Below are 21,475 nucleotides of genomic sequence, written 5' to 3' on the forward strand. Positions count from 1 at the left end.
CAAACCTCTGTCACCACCCAATGCCCAGGGCAGGGAGAGGGGCAGTGTGTCAGGAGAGGGGATGGCAGTGAAAAGGCAGAGGGACAACAGGGGACAATCCAGAGCTGGTCAGGGACACACAGCCCCCAGCAGCCTCTCCTTTGCATCTCCCCAAAGCTCTCATGCAATCTCCAGGCCTCCCTCCTCATCCTCCTCCTCCCCTCACAAACCTCTGTCACACCAGCCTTGATGCCCAAAGCAGGGAGAGGAGCAGCCACGTGTGTCAGGAGAGGGGATGGCAGTGAAAACTCAGAGGGACAATCCAGAGTTGGTAAGGGACACACAGCCACCACCAGCCTCTCCTTTGCCACCTCCCCAAAGCTCTCAGTGCTGTCTTCCAGGCCTCCCTCCTCATCCTCCTCCTCCTCCTCCCCTCACAAACCTCTGTCACCACCAGCCTTGATGCCCAGGGCAGGGAGAGGAGCAGGAGAGAGGGGATGGCAGTGAGGGGACAGAGGGACAAGATGGGACAATTCAGAGCTGGTCAGGGACACACAGCCCCCACCAGCCTCTGCTTTGCATCTCCCCAGAGCCCTCAGTGAGCTTTGATGAGCCTCCCTCCTCATCCTCCCCTCACAAACCTCTGTCACCGCCAGCCCCAATGCCCAAGGCAGGGAGAGGGGCAGCCATGTGTGTCAGGAGAGGGGATGGCAGTGAGGGGACAGAGGGACAAGAGGGGACGATCCAGACACAGATCCCTCACCAGGCTCTCCTTTGCCACCTCCCCAAAGCTCTCGGTGCAGTGTCCAGGCTGTCCCTGCCCCACAGGGCTCCCTCCTCATCCTCCTCCCATCACACTGAGTTTATGCAGCCTCAGCAGCCAGCAGGAGCTGGTGGAAACCCCCGTTTGTCACCAACCCACGTGGGTGAAGGGCCAAGCAACACCCCAGACTCGAGACCCAGCACTACCTAAGGCTGTGCACTTCTGCAGCAGGCAGGATTTTAGGGGAAATCCTGAGCTCTGAAGCAATGCAAAAATCCTGAGAGCCTCCTGTCAACCCAGCAGCCACCCCGAGACTCCTCCAGCCAGCAGGAACACACACACAGTTGTGTTTCTATTTTTAAAAAAAAAGCCCTTCTGTGCATCCTGCTGGCACCACATGAAAGCCCTCAGGACACAGTGGCTATTCTCAGCTCCCTGCTGAGGCTTTTCCAGCCCCAGGAGCCTCCCCAGCACCTGTTGGCAGCAGCAGCAGCCGTGTGGCCCCAGGGCTGGGGAGCTTTGGTGGGGCTGGGGCAGAGCCTGGAGCAGCAGGGTCACCTCAAAGCACCATCACCTCCAAACACCTCCAACAAGGGTGCAAAACTCACTGCACAGAGTGCACAAACTTCCAAAAATACCAGAGGGGGAATTTCCCCCCTGTTGGTGGTACCAAGAGTGGGCGCGAGGCAGAGCAAGGAGTCACTGAAGCATGGAGTGGTTTGGGCTAAAAGGAACCCTAAAAGAAGTCACTGAATCATGGTTTGGGTTAAAAGGAACTCTAAAAGAAATCACTAAATCATGGTTTGGGTTAAAAGGAACTCTAAAAGAAGTCACTGAATCTTGGATTGGTTTGGGTTAAAAGAAATCCTAAAAGGAGTCACTGAATCAAGGAATGGCTTGAGCTAAAAGGAACCCTAAAAGAAGTTACTGAAGCATGGAGTGGTTTGGGTTAAAAGGAACCCTAAAAGAAGTCAGTAAATCATGGTTTGGGTTAAAAGGAACCCTAAAAGGAACCCTAAAAGGAGTCAGTGAACCATGGAGTGGTTTGGGTTAAAAGGAACCCTAAAAGAAGTCACTGAATCATGGTTTGGGTTAAAAGGAACTCTAAAAGGAGTCACTGAATCATGGTTTGGGTTAAAAGGAACCCTAAAAGAAATCACTAAATCATGGTTTGGGTTAAAAGGAACTCTAAAAGGAGTCACTGAATCATGGTTTGGGTTAAAAGGAACCCTAAAAGGAGTCATTGAACTATGGAGTGGTTCGGGTTAAAAGGAACCCTAAAAGGAGTCACTGAATCTTGATTTGGGTTAAAAGGAACCCTAAAAGGAGTCACTGAATCAAGGAATGGTTTGGGCTAAAAGGAACCCTAAAAGGAGTCACTGAATCATGGTTTGGGTTAAAAGGAACCCTAAAAGAAGTCACTGAATCATGGAGTGGTTTGGGTTAAAAGGAACCCTAAAAGGAGTCACTGAATCATGGAGTGGTTAGGGTTAAAAGGAACTCTAAAAGGAGTCACTGAATCTTGGTATGGGTTAAAAGGAACCCTAAAAGAAATCACTAAATCATGGTTTGGGTTAAAAGGAACCCTAAAAGAAATCACTAAATCATGGTTTGGGTTAAAAGGAACTCTAAAAGGAGTCACTGAATCATGGTTTGGGTTAAAAGGAACCCTAAAAGGAGTCATTGAACTATGGAGTTGTTCGGGTTAACAGGAACCCTAAAAGGAACCCTGAAAGAAGTCACTGAATCTTGGTTTGGGTTAAAAGGAACCCTAAAAGGAGTCACTGAACTATGGAGTGGTTCAGGTTAAAAGGAACCCTAAAAGGAACCCTAAAAGGAACCCTAAAAGGAGTCACTGAATCAAGGAATGGTTTGGGCTAAAAGGAACCCTAAAAGAAGTTACTGAAGCATGGAGTGGTTTGGGTTAAAAGGAACCCTAAAAGGAACCCTAAAAGAAGTCACTGAATCATGGTTAGGGTTAAAAGGAACCCCAAAGACCATCTCATTCCAGCTCCTGCCATGGACAGAAACACCTTCCACCAGACCAGGCTGCTCAGAGCCCCATCAAACCTGAGCCAGTTCTGTACTCTTATTTTTTCAATGTACAGCAAAACCACGTGTGGGGAGCTCACAGGACAGAGTCACTGATCCTCCCACGATGCTCAGCACCCCACTGCCTGACAGTGTTTAACCAGCAGGCTCCTTGATTTCCTCCCAAATCCCACAGGCAGCAAAGTGGTTTGGACTCGTTTTGCCTGCTCGATTAAAAGGGAAGACGGGATGAAAGGATAAAGGCACGGATATTTAAACAAACCAACAGAAAAATCTCCTCCTGCAGCTACTGCTGCTCCCTTGGCAGACAGCCTGGACTCCTTGGGCATTCCCATAGCCAGCTTTTAAAAGGAAATCTCTCCCCTCAGCCAGCCTCAATCCCAGGGCAGCGTTATCCAGGACCCCAGGGCAGGGTGAGCAGGGGGCAGCTGCTCCCTTGGGGTCAGCCCAGGGCTCCTGGGCCCTGCTTTGTGTGAATTTAAGCTTTTTCAATCCCACTTATTCACCACAAGAGCTCAGGGCTGGGGGAAGCCAAAGAGCAGACAGGGCAGCCTTTGTGTGGCTGTGCCACCCACCCCAGGCTGGGCAGCCCCTGCAGCAGAGCCTGGGGCACAGGGCTGGCACAGGGCTGGCACAGGGCTGGCACTGCCCCACAGAGCCTGCAGCAGCACCCTGAGGCAGCAGAGACTCATTTCAGAGGGAAATGAAGCCTTGAAGAGCCCCTGTGAAGGGCACCCACAGTGCACTGCCCCATCTCTCACACAGGGCAAGGTGCCCGTGCTCAGCTGGGGCTGGGCTCTGTCTGCAGGCACCGACACAGCCAGAGCACACAGCCTCGAGGGAAATACAGGCTGGATAGCAGGGAAAAGCTTTTTCCTGAAAGAGTGACACAGTGTGGGAAATGAATTTGTAGAGAATGAGGCATTTACAGCGTGGTGTGGCAAAAGCTGATAGGCCAAGAAACACTTATAATGAATTGTAATTAAGAAATAGTTAATTTCTGATTGTGATGGTGTGAATTATAACATCTGCGTTGTCTCGCCCTTCACATGAGACTGAAAATAGAATAAAAGTTTTTAAAATGGCTCTCAGTTGCCCCATCTCTGGGTCAGAAAAGAGCATAATCTGACAATAAAGTTCTGGAATGTTCTGCCTGGGGAGGTGGTGGAGTCCCCATCCCTGGGGGTGTTTAACAAAGCCTGGATGTGGCACTGGGTGCCAGGGGTGAGCTGAGGGGTTGGGGCTGGGTTGGACTCAATGATCTTGAAGGTCTCTTCCAACCCAGTGATTCTGTGATTCTGTGAATTTGGGGGAATTTTGGGAATTCCCAGGGACTGGGGAGGTGGTGGGGTCACCAACTCTGGGTGTGTTTAAAACAAGCCAGGGTTTAGTTGAGGAGTTGGGGCTGGGTTGGATCTGATCTTAAAGGTCTCTTCCAACCTGGTGGTTCTGTGGTTCTGTGTTCCCCAGCCAGCATTATCTGAGCTTGGATGTGTTTCAAACAGCCTGGATGTGGCACTGGGTGCCAGGGGTGAGTTGAGGTGCTGGACCTGGGTTGGATTTAATGATCTTGAAGGTCTCTTCCATCCCAGTGATTCTGTGAATTCTTTCTCCATGGCTGCACTCAATGAGGGTACAAGATCCAGCTGTCAGCAGTTCAGTCACTAAAACCCTCCAAGCATCAGCACCATGGCCCAGCCAGCCCTGCTGCAGTGACATTTGGTTGTTTCAGGGCAGATTTTGAGGAGAAGGAAACCTGAAAGGAACGTTTTGGTTAAAGCCAGAGGTGCCTGACCTGCTAAGAACACGCTGCCCTTGCTGCCAGAGCCTGGCAAAACTGAGCTAAAGGGATCCCTGAGCTTCCGAAATCCTCTGGGGCCATGCCTGACCTGCAGCTCCTCCAGAAGTGGGAATATCACCCCAAAGCACTGCCCTGAGGCACTCCAACATCATCTCCCAGAATCTGGCTGTGCCAGAACCTCAGGGCTGCTCCACAGCTTCCAGGAAAAAGCAGCTCTGGCTCTCACCCAGCCCAAACTGCTGCTCAGTGGCACCCAACCTATTTTAACCCATTCGGAACCTCCTCATCATCTTCCTCATCCAGCTTTCATCAGCCCAGCATCACTGGCTGTCTCCTCCAGCAACAAGCAGCTGGGACCACCAGGACACTTCCAAAAGCTCCCAGGGAGTGAATCCCAGCACCCAGGGGACATCTCAGGTCCTGGCAGAGCTGTTCTTTACAACTCCTCCTCACCACAAGAGATTGTGATGGTGTTTGCAGGGGTCCCAGGATGAGGGAAGGGACGAGGATCTGACTCCACGTTTCAGAAGGCTGATTTATTATTTTATGATATATATTACTTTAAAACTATACTAAAAGAATAGAAGAAAGGATTTCATCAGAAGGCTGGCTAAGAATAGAATAGAAAGGAATGATAACAAAAGCTTGTGGCTCGGACAGAGAGTCTGAGCCAGCTGACTGTGATTGGCCATTAATTAGAAACAACCAACATGGGCCAATCCCAGATGCACCTGTTGCATTCCACAGCAGCAGATAACCATTGTTTACATTTTGTTCCTGAGGCCTCTCAGCTTCTCACGAGGAAAAATATTAAGGAAAGGATTTTCCATAAAAGATGTCTGTGACAAGAGACTGAGTCTGAGCTCTGAGGTGGAACAAGCAGGGTGGGATGGGATGGAAAGGAGATGTCAGCGTGGGGCTGCACAGCCCCTCACACCAGCAGCAGGGCAAACACTGAGGACAAAAACAAAAGGCTTCCCAAGGCTCCTCCAAGCTCCAGGGCCAGCAAGGGGCAGATGTTGTCTCCAGGAGCCTGGGAAGATGCCCAGCAAGGGCTGAACACCTCCAGGCTCCCCAAACAGCCCTGTCCCCGTGCCAGCACTGCTCTGCCCCAGGCACGGGAGGGAACCAGCCCAAAATGCCAAATTCCCAGCTCTGATGCCTTCCAGGAGATAACCCCAGCTTAAACTTCCTGGCAAACCCTCCCTCCCCAGAGCCTCTTGCGCAAGAACCGCCTGCCCTGCCCGGGGCTCCTGCAGCAAATCTGCCCAGAATCAGCACAGAGAGGCTGGGAAAGGCCCAGGAGGAAGAGAGAGTCACACAGAGCCCCAGGGGACAGCAGGAGCTGCCACAGGTGACAGAGGCTCCTTCAGCCCGGCTCCGGGAGCCACAGTGAGTGACAGAGCTGTGGTGACACCTCAGTGACACCCACAGTGGTCTGGTCACTAAATGGAATAGGAATAGGAATAGGAATAGGAATAGGAATAGGAATAGGAATAGGAATAGGAATAGGAATAGGAATAGGAATAGGAATAGGAATAGGAATAGGAATAGGAATAAGGAGTAGGAATAGGAATAGGAATAGGAATAGGAGTAGGAATAGGAATAGGAATAGGAATAGGAATAGGAATAGGAATAGGAATAGGAATAGGAATAGGAGTAGGAGTAGGAGTAGGAATAAGGAATAGGAATAGGAGTAGGAATAGGAATAGGAATAGGAATAGGAATAGGAATAGGAATAGGAATAGGAATAAGGAGTAGGAATAGGAATAGGAATAGGAATAGGAATAGGAATAGGAATAGGAATAGGAATAGGAATAGGAATAGGAATAGGAATAGGAATAGGAATAGGAATGGATAGGATAGGTATGGATAGGATAGGAATGAATAGGATAGGATAGAATAGAATAGAAATAGAAATAGAAATAGAAATAGAAATAGAATAGTTGGAATACACCACAGGAGTAACAAACTCCAGGCTTCTGCTCCCCATCATGAGGGTCTGAGATTGGTTTAGGCTGGAGATCCATATTTAGGTTGGATATCAGGGAAAAGTTTTTTACAGAAAGGGTGATAAAACTTCTGGAATGTTCTGCCCAGGGAGGTGGTGGAGTCCCTGGATGGGAATGGAATGGAATGGAATGGAATGGAATGGAATGGGATAGAATAGAATAGAATAGAATAGAATAGAATAGAATAGAATAGAATAGAATAGAATAGAATAGAATAGAATAGAATAGAATAATTGGAATACACCACAAGAGTAACAAACTCCCGGCTTCTGCTCCACATCATGAGGGGTTTGGAACACAAACCCTGTGGGGAACCCCTGAGGGAGCTGGGGGTGCTCAGCCTGGAGAAAAGGAGACTCAGGGGTGCCCCCATCACTGTGCAGCTCCTGAAAGGTGCCCGTGCTCAGCTGGGGCTGGGCTCTGTCTGCAGGAACTGACACAGCCAGAGCACACAGCCTCCAGCTGCACCAAGGGAAATACAGGCTGGATAGCAGGGAAAACTTTTTCACAGAAAGGGTGATAAAACTTCTGGAATGTTCTGCCCAGGGAGGTGGTGGAGTCACCATTCCTGGGGGAGAATAGAATAGAATAGAATAGAATAGAATAGAATAGAATAGAATAGAATAGAATAGAATAGAATAGAATAGAATAGAATAGAATAGAATAGAAAATTTCTATTCCCAGTGTTCCTAACACTGAGCTGGGAGATGCCATCAGGCTCATTGCTGCTGGAATTCAAAACCATCCCTGCTACCACACACCTCCCCTGCTCCTGGTTTTATTTACTGCTCTTGTTAGACTAAGCTGAGCATAACACACATACTTTAGGGTTTGTTTGGAGCTGATTGCATCTGCTTTAGCCCCAGCCCCATGGAGATAGCCAGGATTCTGTTGGAACCCAGGACATTCCTCTGGCTGCCCTGGAGGACTCAAGACACTGGCAGGGGGCTCAGAGACCTTGGCACAGAGTCAAAAACATCTGTGCCTTTGATTTTAACCCATGGAAACAATTACCAACTCTGTGTAAGGAGTTACAAGTCACAAGAGTTTGAGTAGAATGATAGTGAATTTATCACAGGGTGAAAAAGCAGAATTTTGGGGTTTTTAGAATGGGGGTTCAAGAGGCAAAATGGAGGAATCGGGGTGTGTTCTGTCTTTCTCCTTCTCCTTCTTGTCCTCTATCTTCTGCTGTGATGGTGACACTTTTGGATTGGTTTAGAGTAGAGACAGACTGTCTAACATAAGTGATAGGTATTGGAAAATTATTGTAAATAAAGTACACATAGATCTTAGTATAAAAGGTTAACATCACTCCAAGGGCGGTCACTGTGCCACAACACGACCTGCCAGACAGATCTCAGCAGGTCAGAGAAAGAATTTCATAGATAAGAAAAAATAAACAACCTTGAAAAGCAGAACCAACAAATCTCGGCTTCTTCTTCAGTCGCAGGGCTGGGAAAAAAAGATTTTCTAATACCTGGGGGTCATCCCAACCACAGAAATCCCAAAGCATCACTGGGAAGGGGACACAGGATCTACTCTGCCTGCTGTGACACAGGTTTAGTGTGAGGCACACAAAGACCCCAAACCTGCCTGACCCCCAAATTCTGGGGCCAGCAGATCTGGAGTTTTTTGACTTCAAAGCAGGCATCCACCTGCAGCCAAGGGCACAAAGCAACAAATTTAATTATGTGACAAAGGAAATGAATCCATGGCTCCCCTGATCCCCAGGCCAGGCCAAACCGGATAAGGACACCAAGAGCAGAGCAGCAAAGCCCCAGCCTGGCTGGGAGCCCCAGGAACATTCAGATCTGGGTTTGGATTTTGGACTTTATCTCTGGTTTAGGCTGCAGCTCGCAGGGCAGGAACCACGTGCGGCCCTGACGCCTGAATAATCTCATTACACATGACAGCCCAGGCTGTGCCAGCTGCACAGCCCTGGGCCACAGAGCTCACCTGCCCTCCCCATGGCACAGGGCACCTTGGCACTGCACTGAGGGAAGGCCCTTAGCCACAAGGAGATGCCACCATCCCGTCCTGTCACTACAGGTGGAGACATTTATTATTACTACTACTACTACTACTATTATTACTATTATTATTATTATTATTATCATTATCATTATCATTATCATTATTATCATGATTATCATTATTAATATTATATAATAATATTAATAGGTAATGTTTAATAGTGTGTGTAATATAATATAAAATATAATATAATATAATATTATATAATATATAATATATTATAGAATATAATATATTATATAATACAATATAATATAGATTATTATATAGAATATTATATAATACATAATATATATTATATATTATATCATAGAATATAATATATATAATATAATATAATATAATATAATATAATATAATATAATATAATATAATATAATATAATATAATATAATATAATATAATATAATATAATATAATATAATATAATATATATAATGAATATAACATAATTAATATAATATAATTAATATAATATAATTAATATAATATACTATAATGTAATATATGATATTATATATTATATGATATATTATATGATATATATAGTATGTTATGTATAATATATATTATATATTGTATATTGTATACTGTATATAATATAATATGATATAATATAATATGATATAATATGATATAATATAATATAATATGATATAATATAATATAATATAATATAATATAATATAATATAATATAATATAATATAATATAATATAATATAATATAATATAATATAATATAATATAATATAATATAATATAATATATTGTATGATAAATCATATAGTAAGGTAGAGGCAATTAATATTAACAATAATTGGAATACACCACAAGAGTAACAAACTCCAGGATTCTGCTCCCCATCATGAGGGGTTTGGAACACAAACCCTGTGAGGAAGCCCTGAGGGAGCTGGGGGTGCTCAGCCTGGAGAAAAGGAGGCTCAGGGGTGCCCCCATCACTGTGCAGCTCCTGAAAGGTGCCCGTGCTCAGCTGGGGCTGGGCTCTGTCTGCAGGGACTGACACAGCCAGGGCACACAGCCTCAAGGGATATTCAGGTTGGAGAGCAGGGAAATGCTTTTTACAGAAAGGGCGATAAAGTTCTGGAATGTTCTGCCCAGGGAGGTGGTGGAGTCACCATCCCTGGGGGTGTTTAACAAAGCCTGGATGTGGCACTGGGTGCCAGGGTTGAGTTGAGGTGTTGGACCTGGGTTGGAATCAATGACCCTGAAGTTCTCTTCCAACCCAGCGATTCTGTGAATTCTGTTAATCCTCCTCAGCAGCACCAGAGTGAAGATGCAGCCACAGGGGAGCTCTCAGAGCAGATCCTGTGTCCCCCTCCCAGTGATGCTCTCCGCGTGACATTTTTGTGCCTCACAGCACCTCCAGCAAAACTTTTCATTTCAGGTCATCTCAGGTCGAGCAGCACTCAGGGACTGGGTGCCTCAGTCCCCTCCCCAGGCCACAGAGGAGCAGTGAGTTAATGCAGCCATTAAACCTGCCAGCCTCCATAATCCCCACCTCAAATTGGTAGGATCTTAAAAGGCTGAAATCTTTGAAATGACTCAGCCACGGGGTACAAAGGCAGAACAGTTTAAAAGGCTGTTAAAGCTCTCTGCATTCAGACCTGCTCTTGCTCCAGCCCCTGCATTCTGCTCCCCATCCATTTCCTTTGGGGAATGGGCACAGAGCTAAGAGCTCTCCCCAAAATGAGCCCCAAGGCACCAGAAACACACACAGCCCTTGTTCTAGCCAGAGCTGAAAGAAAAAGTTATTTTATATATCATATTTTCAGAGAGCAAGAGAGCCACAAAATGGTTTGGTAGGAAGGGACCTTGAGGGTCATCTCCTTCCAACCCCCTCAGGTGGGCAGGGACACCTCCCACCAAACCTGGCGGGTTCTTTTCACCTTGCAGCAGTGAGGATGGGACCCACCTTCAGTGGGACACTGTCACAGACATCTTTTATGGAAAATCCTTTTCTTGGGAGTTTTCCTCCTGAGAAGCTGAGGCGCCTCAGGAACAAAATGCAAACAATGGTTATCTGCTGCTGTGGGATGCAACAGCTGCATCTGGGATTGGATCACGGGGTTGTTTCTAATTAATGGCCAATCACAGTCAGCTGGCTCGGACACAGAGCCCGAGCCACAAACCTTTGTTATCATTCCTTTCTATTCTATTCTCAGCCAGCCTTCTGATGAAATCCTTTCTTCTATTCTTTTAGTATAGTTTTAAAGTAATATATATTATAAAATAATATATCAGCCTTCTGAAACATGGAGTCAGCTCCTCCTCCCTTCCCTCATCCTGGGACCCCTGTGAACCCCATCACAGGACACAGACCCCAGGGTGATGTTAAATCCCACACTGTCACCCCAGAGATGACCACGCTGCTGACTCAGTGTGGCTGCCCAGGCTCCAAACTGGTTTTTGGGGAGTGGTGAGGCCAAGCTGCATTGCCATGCCAGCCTCTGCAGCTGGTGGAGGGATCACCGTGGTCCTGCTTCAAACTCTGCCTCCTCCAAAACTGCCCTGAAAGATCAGCCAAGTGCTGAAGAGCCTCCCCAGCTGCTCCTCACCTGTGGAGCCCACAGAGGATCTGGGCAGCCTGGGGTGGGCAACCTGGGACACCTGGCACAAGCCAGAGCCCTGGGATGGGCACAGGGACACCTGGCACAAGCCAGAGCCCTGGGATGGGCACAGGGACACCTGGGATACCTGGCACAAGCCAGAGCCCTGGAGCTGGCCTGGGGTGAGCATGGGATTACCTGGGACACCTGGCACAGGCCAGAGCCCTGGGATGGGCACAGGGATACCTGGGACACCTGGCACAAACCAGAGCCACCTGTTACACCTGGCACAAGGCAGATCCATGGACATGACCTAGGGTGGGCAGGGGAGTCCCTGGGACACCTGGCACAAACCAGAGCCATGGGGTGGGCACAGGGATATCTGAGACACCTGGTACCACTCAGATCCATGGAGCAGACCTGGGGTGGGCACAGAGCTATCTGGGACATCTGGCACAGGCCAGAGCCATGGAATGGGCACAGGGTGGGAACAGGGCTACCTGGGAGACCTGGCACCACTCAGATCCATGGAGCAGGTCTGGGGTGAGCATGGGATTACCTGGGACACCTGGCACAAGGCAGAGCCTGGAGCAGGCACAGAGTGGGCACATGGCTACCTGGGACACCTGGCACAAGCCAGAGCCATGGAGCTGGTCTGGGGTGGGCACGGGGCAACCTGGGACACCTGACACAAATCAGAGCCCTGGGGTGGGCACGGGGCTACCTGGGACAAACCAGAGCCATGGAGTGGGCACAGGGCTACCTGAAACACCACGCACAAGGCAGAGCCATGGAGCAGCCTGGGGTGGGCACAGGGTGGGCACAGGGAGAGCTGGCACAAGGCAGAGCCCTGGCGCTGGCCCATGCCAGGCTGTGGCAGGCACCCTGGCCCCGCAGGCAGCCCCAGCACAGCCAGGGGAGGCACAGGGGAGGCACAGGGGAGGCAGCACGTTATTCTTGGAAACCAGGAGGTGAGGTCATGCTGCCTGAATGCTGCAACTTGAGGCCAGACGAGCGGGGCCAGTTGTGCTTGGAGAGGAGCCTGGGTGTGCAGCCAGGGCCCCGTGCAGGTCGGGAGGCTGGAGAGGCAGCAAAGCTTCCTGAAGGAACAGGGCTCTTCCCTCTCAGCTCCTCAGAGACAGCAAAGCTTCAGTGAAAGGATGGTCTGAAAAGAGCCAAGCACGCTGGTGTGGGGCACAGGAGGCCAGCTGGAAGGCTGAGGAGATGGCAGATCATAAAGCTGGAGAGATGCTGCTCCTACGGCCACTCATCTGGGTGCCTCCCACGTACCTGCAGCACCCTGCAGCCCTGCAAGAGCTCCTCCATCCCCTCAGACAGCACAGCACACCCCAGAGCTGTCTGTGAGGAGAGGAGTCACCAACTGCATCCTTCAGGCTTCCTCAGCTGGAACCTTCTGGGAGTTTTCATCTCCTGTGCCCACCAAATGTGCCAGGAGACCTGGCTCTCAGGCTGCAAACTTCACTTATTATTCCATTTATTATTCCAGTTATTATTCCATTTATTATTCCTGTATTATTCCAGTTATTATTCCTGTATTATTCCATGTATTATTCCTGTATTATTCCATGTATTATTCCATTTATTATTCCTGTATTATTCCATTTATTATTCCATTTATTATTCCATTTATTATTCCACGTGCTATTCCTGTATTATTCCATTTATTATTCCTGCATTATTCCTGTATTATTCCATTTATTATTCCTGTATTATTCCATGTATTATTCCTGTATCATTCCATGCATTATTCCTGTATTATTCCATGTATTATTCCATGTATTATTCCACGTGCTATTCCTGTATTATTCCATTTATTATTCCATTTATTATTCCTGTATTATTCCTGTATTATTCCTGTATTATTCCTGTATTATTCCATGTATTATTCCATTTATTATTCCATTTATTATTCCATTTATTATTCCATTTATTATTCCACGTGTTATTCCTGTATTATTCCATTTATTATTCCTGTATTATTCCATGTATTATTCCTGTATTATTCCATGTATTATTCCTGTATTATTCCATGTATTATTCCACGTGTAATTCCACGTGTTATTCCATTTATTATTCCTGTATTATTCCGTGTATTATTCCTGTATTATTCCTGTATTATTCCATGTATTATTCCATGTATTATTCCACGTGTTATTCCACGTGTTATTCCACGTGTTATTCCATTTATTATTCCATGTATTATTCCTGTATTATTCCATGTATTATTCCTGTATTATTCCATGTATTATTCCACGTATTATTCCACGTATTATTCCATTTATTATTCCTGTATTATTTCATGTATTAATTCGGAATTATTTCAGTATTATTTCACTATTATTTCAGTATTAATTCAGTTATTTCTGTTATTAATGTAGTATTACTTCAGTATTATTTCAGTTATTATTCACACATTGTTTTGGTTGCTCCAGAGCCTCTGCCCTGCATCACTCACTGCTCAAGGCACAGCCATCACCTCCACAGCCCCAAAACCAGCACTGTCCTGTAACTGAGGTTTTCCTGCTCTGTGTGTGGAACTGATGGCACAGCCAGCACTAATCTTGCCAGGGGCCAGCAGGGCTCAGTGTGAATGGCAAAATCATGGTTTTACCTGGTGGTGTTTGGCTATTAAATCACACATGCAGGGGCTGTGCTCTCATCCAGCTCAGCTCCTCAGCCTGGTGCTGCCTCTGACCTTCAGTAAATCACTGCACCTCAGTTCCCCGCCCCTGAAAACATGGGAAACGTCTTTTGCAAGAGCCATGGCTGATGGCATTAGATCATTAATGAGAGGAAGAGCCCCACCACTTCCTGAGCACGTACCAAAGAGAAAACCCCTGCTCCTTATCAGCCCATCACAGCCCCAGCTCTGACTGCCCAGAGCATGTGAAGTGTTTAACAGAGATTATGGCAAATCCTAAATGGTTTAAACAAACTCCAACCCCAAGTCAGTAGACTCCTTTGGTCAATGAGATAATAAACCACAGCTTTGGAAAAGTCCCGGTGATGTCACTGCAGTTTCCACAGCTTTTCAACCACGTCTCGCACACAAGGCCGCAGCGAAGACATTTCTGATTATATAAAATACATGGCACAGCTAATTAAAAAAACATCACTGAGAGAGGGACAGAAGAACAGCACTCACAGCAAGCTGTTTGCCATGAGCACAAGCCCAGGGTCTCATTACTCCCTCACTTCAGGGGTGTTTTCCCTGATGGATTTTTGGGGGGGACACGGGGTGCTCTGGCTGCACAAACTCACTCAGCCACTCACTCAGCCACCAGCTCCGAGCTGCCTGCCCTAATTCCACACCAGGCACTTCCCAGAACAGCAAACCACAAGCACCATCCTCCTTCCTCCTTCTCCATCAGGGGAACCATCACTCATGGGTTATCAGATGAGGCCAAGAGCGAGGCAGAGTTTCGCAAACACGCCCCAAAGCACCGAGGATGCTGCAGAAAAAAAATCCACCAGCCCTGAGCTCCTCCAGCCCTTCCAAAGCTCACCAGAGTCCAGGTGAGAATCTCCGGCTTTGAAGGTGAAGCCAGCAGTGAGGTTTGTTCATTTATTTTAAAAGAAAGCTGCTCCACAAACAGAGAAAAACTCCAAAAACTCATCACCTGAAACACCAGTCCCCACTCTCCAGCCTGGCTCAGCTGCCATTTCCTCCTGGAATTAAGGCAGCCAGCCCAAAGATTAGTCTTAAAAGTGGAATTTGCAGCAGGCAAAGAGCCCTCACTCCCAGCCCCACCACTGCAGCCTGACCACAGCCAACCCTGCCAAGCCAGGCCAGCAGTGACCTACATACAGCAGCCTCCACAGAAATTACAAGCCTAATTTTGCCTGCTAATAAATCACAGCAAGGCACAAGGAAGAAAGGGGTAAGGAACCAAGCATTTCAGCTCCATTCATCACCTCTCCCCAGGCTTTCTGCTCCCAGCCTGCAGCAGATCATCCTGCTTCAAACAGGGGCAGGGCACTGGGACCATCCCTGGCTGCTCCACACCAGGTAATTCAGGGATGTACCAAAAAAAAAACACAATAAAATTGGGGGTGGGAAACAGAAAGATGGACAAGAATCTATAGGAAAAGTAGAGGAATGTCTTGTTTTCACTCCATTCATCACCTCTGCCCAGGCTTTTTGTTCCCAGCCTGCAGCAGATCATCCTGCTTCAAACAGGGGCAGGGCACTGGGACCATCCCTGGCTGCTTCACACTGGATATTCAGGGATGCCACGCTTCAGGTACCAAAAAACACAATAAAATTGGAGGTGGGAAACAGAAAGAGGAACAAGAATCTGTAAGAAAAGTAGAGAAATCTCTTGTTTTCACTCCATTCATCATCTCTCTGTTCCCAGCCTGCAGCAGATCATCCTGCTTCAAACAGGGGCAGGGCACTGGGACCATCCCTGGCTGCTCCACACCAGGTAATTCAGGGATGCCACGCTTCAGGTACCAAAAAATACAACAAAATTGGGGGTGGAAAACAAAAACATGAACAAAAATCTGTAAGAAAAGCAGAGGAATCTCTTGTTTTCACCCAGGTGATACACAGCAAGCAGAACTACCATGCATTAACTCTCACACAGCAGCGTTTTATTTAATGATGTGTCTCTGCCATGGACTGTTGCTCTGCAAGGAGAAGAAAATTGGCCCTTATGTTTTCACTGCTGCTAGAACACTTTCCCCAAGCTCAAACTCTCCTGGAGCACTGAAAAGTTCTCTTCAGCAAAGTGATTCTCAGCAAAACCCTTACCAAAACCAGCTCTTGGTTTGGGAGGAAGAGCTTCAACAACTCAACAGTGGCTGGTGACCCAAGAGGAAGCACAACATGACCAGAAAACACCAAGGAGGGACACAACTGTCTCATCCTCCAGTGAAGGATTGCATTGTTATACAAGATTTTGGAACAGGAAACCTAAAGAATGACACTCCAAATGGAAAGGTTCACTGCACAACCAAAGCAGGCAGCAGACAGATTTCAGCTGTGGCTCCTGGCCATGGGCCATCAGGATTCTTTTAAGCATCATCTGAAACATGACAACTCGATGCAATCACTTCTGTGGATCCTGCTTTAGGTCATCTTTCCACTCTGCTGCAGCCCATGAGTAATTTGGACCCAAATACCTCCCCACAGGTCTCTAGCAGAGACGTCAGCCCGGCTGTGTACTGAGGAGGGGATGAAGTCAGCACACATCATGTCTGGGGCAGTCACCCACACCAAGTTTGGGCTCTGCAGCTCAGCCCAAACATCCAAAGAGAGCAAGCCAGGTTTGGGCTCTGCAGCTCAGCCCAAACATCCAAATGGAACAAGCCAGGTTTGGGCTCTGCAGCACAGCCCAAATGTCCCAATGGAACAAGCCAGGTTTGGGCTCTGCAGCTCAGCCCAAATATCCCAATGGAACAAGCCAGGTTTGGGCTCTGCAGCTCAGCCCAAATATCCAAATGGAACAAGCCAGGTTTGGGCTCTGCAGCTCAGCCCAAATATCCAAAGAGAGCAAGCCAGGTTTGGGCTCTGCAGCTCAGCCCAAATACCCCAATGGACTAAGCCAGGTCTGGGCTCTGCAGCTCAGCCCAAATATCCAAAGAGAGCAAGCCAGGTTTGGGCTCTGCAGCTCAGCCCAAATATCCAAACAGAACAAGCCAGGTTTGGGCTCTGCAGCTCAGCCCAAATATCCCAATGGAACAAGCCAGGTTTGGGCTCTGCAGCTCAGCCCAAATGCCCAAATGGAGCAAACCAGGGTAGCTCACATCATGAGGGCAGGATGAGCACCCCTGGGTCCATCCCAGAGCCCAAACTCCAGCGCAGCAGTCTGGAAGGTGCTGGAGGGAATCACTTACAGTAGCAGCTGTGCTCTTTGAGAAGCCAGGGACACGTCCAACCACTCAGCTGAACTTGTCCCTCCCCGTCAGGGACGCCAGGAGAGGCCAGGACAGGGGACAGGCAAGACAATCCCTTTTCCTACAGGAGATTGAGTGTCGAATGTTCCTCACCCTGCATGAGCCACACTGTGTCACCCTCCTACAGCCCAGCCCTGCACTCCAGGAGGTTCTCAACAAGCCAAGGGACCCATGTGACACGTGCCACCAACCCTGAACCCTCGCTGTGGCACGGGCAGGGTGACAGCACCAGTCCCGTGCCCCAGGCAGGGAGGGCAGAGGAAGCTCCGGCCTCGGCCTCCTCCTCCATCCTTCCTCTTTCAGGGCTGTGAGAGGGAAGTGCTGGGATCTGTGCTTTAAGTATGTGACTCAACTTCAGAGGCAAGGAGGAGCCCGTCTGTCAAAACAGGAGAGGATTTCGCTAATTTTCAACCCAGTGAGATGACAACACAATGTCACCCCGGAGTACAACACAGGGGCAGCTCGTGAGCAATGTCTCTGGCATTTCTGAAGGAAAATCCAAACTTCTATCACCTAACTGACCCTAATTCCTTAACCACAGATATTCAGCACTGTACCTTGCCCACCCCACAACCTCTGCAGCACAACTTGTACCCCCAAAGCTCCACCTTTGTTCCCCCACTCATGTTAGAATCCCCAAACACCAACAAATGGGCAACTCTAAACACAAAAGAAGTGGGGTTATGGATTTAGGTGGGAGTTAGAGATTTAAGAGAGGGTTATGGGTTTAGGTGGGGTGTTTTCAGCCTTCCCAGCTCTCGGGGTAACGCCAAGGATTGGAACAGCTCATGTGTGGGCGCAAATTGCACGGATGCTGGAGAACACGGCGCTCCCACCAGCAGCCAGCCTTGCTCCTGCCTCACCCGGCGTGCCAGGAGCCATCCAAACTTCCCCAAGCCTGCCTGGCAGGGGGACACGCTCCCCTCCTTGCCCAAAAACCTCGTTTTAAAACAAGGAGAAGGTCCCCATCACCTCGAGCGGGCTCTAACACACCTTGTAGCCGCTGTTTATCCACGCCTGCCAAAGAGAAGCAAGTTAGGGACAAGGGGTAACATCGTAACGCTGAAATATCGCCGGTGGGAAGCGGGGCACGGCAGCAGCTCGGTGTTAGAGCCGGGAGGGGACACGGAACGGGGACAGCGAGTGTGGGGTGCTCACAGCACACAGCACGGAGGGAACCCCACGTTCCTCGGTGTCCCCTACCTCGGGGATGCACCCCAAGATGCGCATCCCCTTGGGGGGATCCCAGCCAGGCTACGTCTCCTCTCCATTCCTACCCCCCTTCGGGCTACCAAGATGTCATTTCCAGCTACAAAGCAGCAAAGCCGCGTCTCGCTGCTCGTAAAGAGGGGGCAAAAAACCCGAGATTAAAGCGCGGCCGGAGGGGCGGGCGGCAGCTCATTGTCCGGGCGGCCCCGCTGCCGCCCATGGCCCCGGCGGGACCCCCTTGGCCCGGCAGCAGCCACCTTCCATCACTGTCACAGCGCCGCTGCCCTGCCCGGCCCCTCCCGGCCGAGCGCCCGCGCCGGCCCCGCGTCCCCCCCGGCGCCGCTCCCGGTGCCCGCTCCCCGCGCACCTTGAGCGCGAACTTCTCGCCGCTCTTCTTACTGAAGATCTCCAAAACTTTCCCGTTGATGCCGAGCCCCAGCACTTGCGTGGTGACCTTGTAGTCGTCCGTGATGGCATTCTTCCGGATCTGCAGGCCGCCCTTGCCCGGGAACGGCGGCGGCCCGTGAGGGGGAGCGGCGGGCGGCGGCGGCGGCGGCGGCTGAGGCGGCGGGGCCGGGCTGGGGAAGCCGGCGGGCGGCGGCGGCGCCCCGGAGAGCATGGCGAGCACCGAGCGGGCTCCGGGCGGGCTCGGCGAGGGCTCCGGGAAGGCTCCACCGAGCGGGAGGGAAGGCGGAGGAGCCCCGCGGGCCGTGCGGGATGGGCCGGGGGTGCGGGGGGTGAAGCAGCAGCGCCGCCGCCGCCGCCCCCCGCCGGTGCGCCCCGGCCCCGACAAGAGCGATGGCTCCGGTGCGGCGGCGGCTCCTCCTCCTCGTCCTCCTCCTCCCGCCGGGCCGGCTCTGATGTCAGCGCCCCGGCCGCCGCCGGGGGAGGGACGGGGCGGGGCGGCCCCGGGGCTGAGCCTGCGCCCGCCGGACCGGCCCAGCCGCTGCCTGAGGGGAGCCGGGGGGCTTGGTGCCGCAGGGGTACCGGAGACCCTCGGTGGGTCCCCCAAGGGTACCGGAGGGGATTGGTCACCCAGGGGTACCGGAGAGCCCCGGTCCCGCCGCTGCCTGAGGGGAGCCGAAGGGCCTGGTCCCACAGGGGTACCGGAGAGCCCCGGTGGGTCACCCAGGGGTACCGGAGAGCCCCGGTCCCGCCGCTCCCCGAGGGGAGCCGGAGGGATGTTGGTCACCCAGGGGTACCGGAGACCCCCGGCCCCGCCACCCCCGGTGTCCCCGGTGCCCTGGAGCCGGCGGTGCGGTGGCAACAGGTCGCGGTGTTCCTGGTGACCCTGCGGTGACAATAGGAAAGGATGTTGGGAAAAGCGTGGAGGAACAGGACAAGGGGGAATGGGGTCAGGTTGGAAGGTTTACGCTGGATATTAAAGAAAAAAATCTTCCCTGTGTGCGTGGGGAGGCCCTGGCACAGGGTGCCCAGAGAAGCTGTGGATGCCCCATCCCTGGAAGTGTCCCAGGCCAGGTTGGAGCAGCCTGGGACAGTGGAAGGTGTCCCTGCCCATGGCACGGGTGGAATGAGATGATCTTCAATGTCCCCTCCAAGCCAAACCATTCTATGACTGAAAGATTCGAGCAGTAACAGCTTCCCACCCGTGCCTGGCCTCTCCTCGCTGCCCCAAGAGCATCCTGAGGTGACAAAGGGCTGCTCTGAGGGTGGGTGACTGCTGGTGCCCTCATCCACCATCGCTCCATCTACAGCCACTGCTTCTGCCCAGGAAGGCAAGAGGTGTAACCAACACCACAGCACAGAGAGCATCAGGGGATGGGGAGCAAGTCCAAAAAGAGAAAAGTCTGATGTCATCAGCCGTGTCCTGATGATAACAAATTAACTGCTATGTCCGTGTTCATCCCAGAATCCAACAAAGATGAGGCTAAAAGACAAGAGATCCACACCGAGGTGCAACCTGCCCTTGAACTGCCTGACAGCCACTAAAATCCAGTGAGCATTCTTTCTGCTAGAGTGCCACAGGAAATCAAGGGATTTCATTTATGGATATAAAAGGCACACTGATAATCCCTGTTTTCTAAGTAAAGAATGTGTTTTTTTGACGTACATGTTTTTTGACATCCATCCCTGTCGCCCAGCTGTCCCACAAAAGGCAGGGAGTGTGCCCTGGGGAAGGGATGAAGGAACATCACGGCATACATGTGACACACTGTGTCCTCCACAAGCAGCTGCCACCACAGGAAAGAAGAATCCAGGTCCTAAAAAGGGACAGGACAGTGAAGGGCAGGACAGGGAAGGGCACACAGTGGCCTCTGAGTGTCCCCACACACAGGCAAGGCCACCCCGCAGCAGGAGCCATCTGCTCCACCTCTGCCACCTCAGCACCTTCTGAGATCAATAAAATCCTCTCAGGTTTTTTAATCAAGCCAGCAGAACTGCTCCCAGTGTGACACAGGCAGTGGCTGATCGATAGCTGGGTGAAGCAGCACATCCAGCTAATCAAAGCACGTCATTAGCAGCAAGAGACTGAGCGTCTGTCAGGAGGTGGCAGTGACAGTCACCAGATGGGAGAGTGAGTAAACCTACACCAGGCGCTGGCAGCTTTATAAATAAAACTCTTGTCGAGCTCCCTGTGCCTCTCTCACTGAGTCCTGAGTTTCCCTGAGAAACCTGGAGAGCGGCAGAGCCTTCCCCCGCTCCTGGCTGAGCGTTGGCTGAGAGATTTCCCTGTCACGGATATGTTTGATGAAAAATCCTTTCATTAGGATCTTTTCTCCTGAGAAGCTTCTTCAGCTTCTCCATGTTTTGCTGCTTTGGAATGTGATTTAGAGAATTGTTTACCCAGCATGTGAAATTGTTTTTACTTGGTGACCAATGACAGCCACCGGTGGCAAGGCTGTGAGGAGTCACAAGATTTTATTATCCTTTCCTTTCCTTTCCTTTCCTTTCCTTTCCTTTCCTTTCCTTTCCTTTCCTTTCCTTTCCTTTCCTTTCCTTTCCTTTCCTTTCCTTTCCTTTCCTTTCCTTTCCTTGAAATTTCCTTGAAATTTCCTTGAAATTTCCTTGAAATTTCCTTGAAATTTCCTTTCCTTTCCTTGAAATTTCCTTTCCTTTCCTTTCCTTGAAATTTCCTTTCCTTTCCTTTCCTTGAAATTTCCTTTCCTTTCCTT

At 49.9% G+C, this 21,475-nt stretch overlaps 1 protein-coding gene across 1 annotated transcript in view; it reads right to left on the reverse strand.

Moving 5' to 3' along the window:
* MAPKAPK2 (MAPK activated protein kinase 2) overlaps positions 1–18,960 on the reverse strand; it is a 42,198-nt gene extending 23,238 nt beyond the window's left edge. The window contains exon 1 of the mRNA XM_058039747.1: positions 18,709–18,960. Within this exon, the coding sequence (XP_057895730.1) occupies positions 18,709–18,960 (252 nt within the window). The remainder of the gene's footprint in view (positions 1–18,708) is intronic.
* Positions 18,961–21,475: the final 2,515 nt, after the last annotated feature.

Source organism: Melospiza georgiana, chromosome 23 (assembly GCF_028018845.1).
Source record: "Melospiza georgiana isolate bMelGeo1 chromosome 23, bMelGeo1.pri, whole genome shotgun sequence".
Classification (NCBI taxonomy): domain Eukaryota; kingdom Metazoa; phylum Chordata; class Aves; order Passeriformes; family Passerellidae; genus Melospiza; species Melospiza georgiana.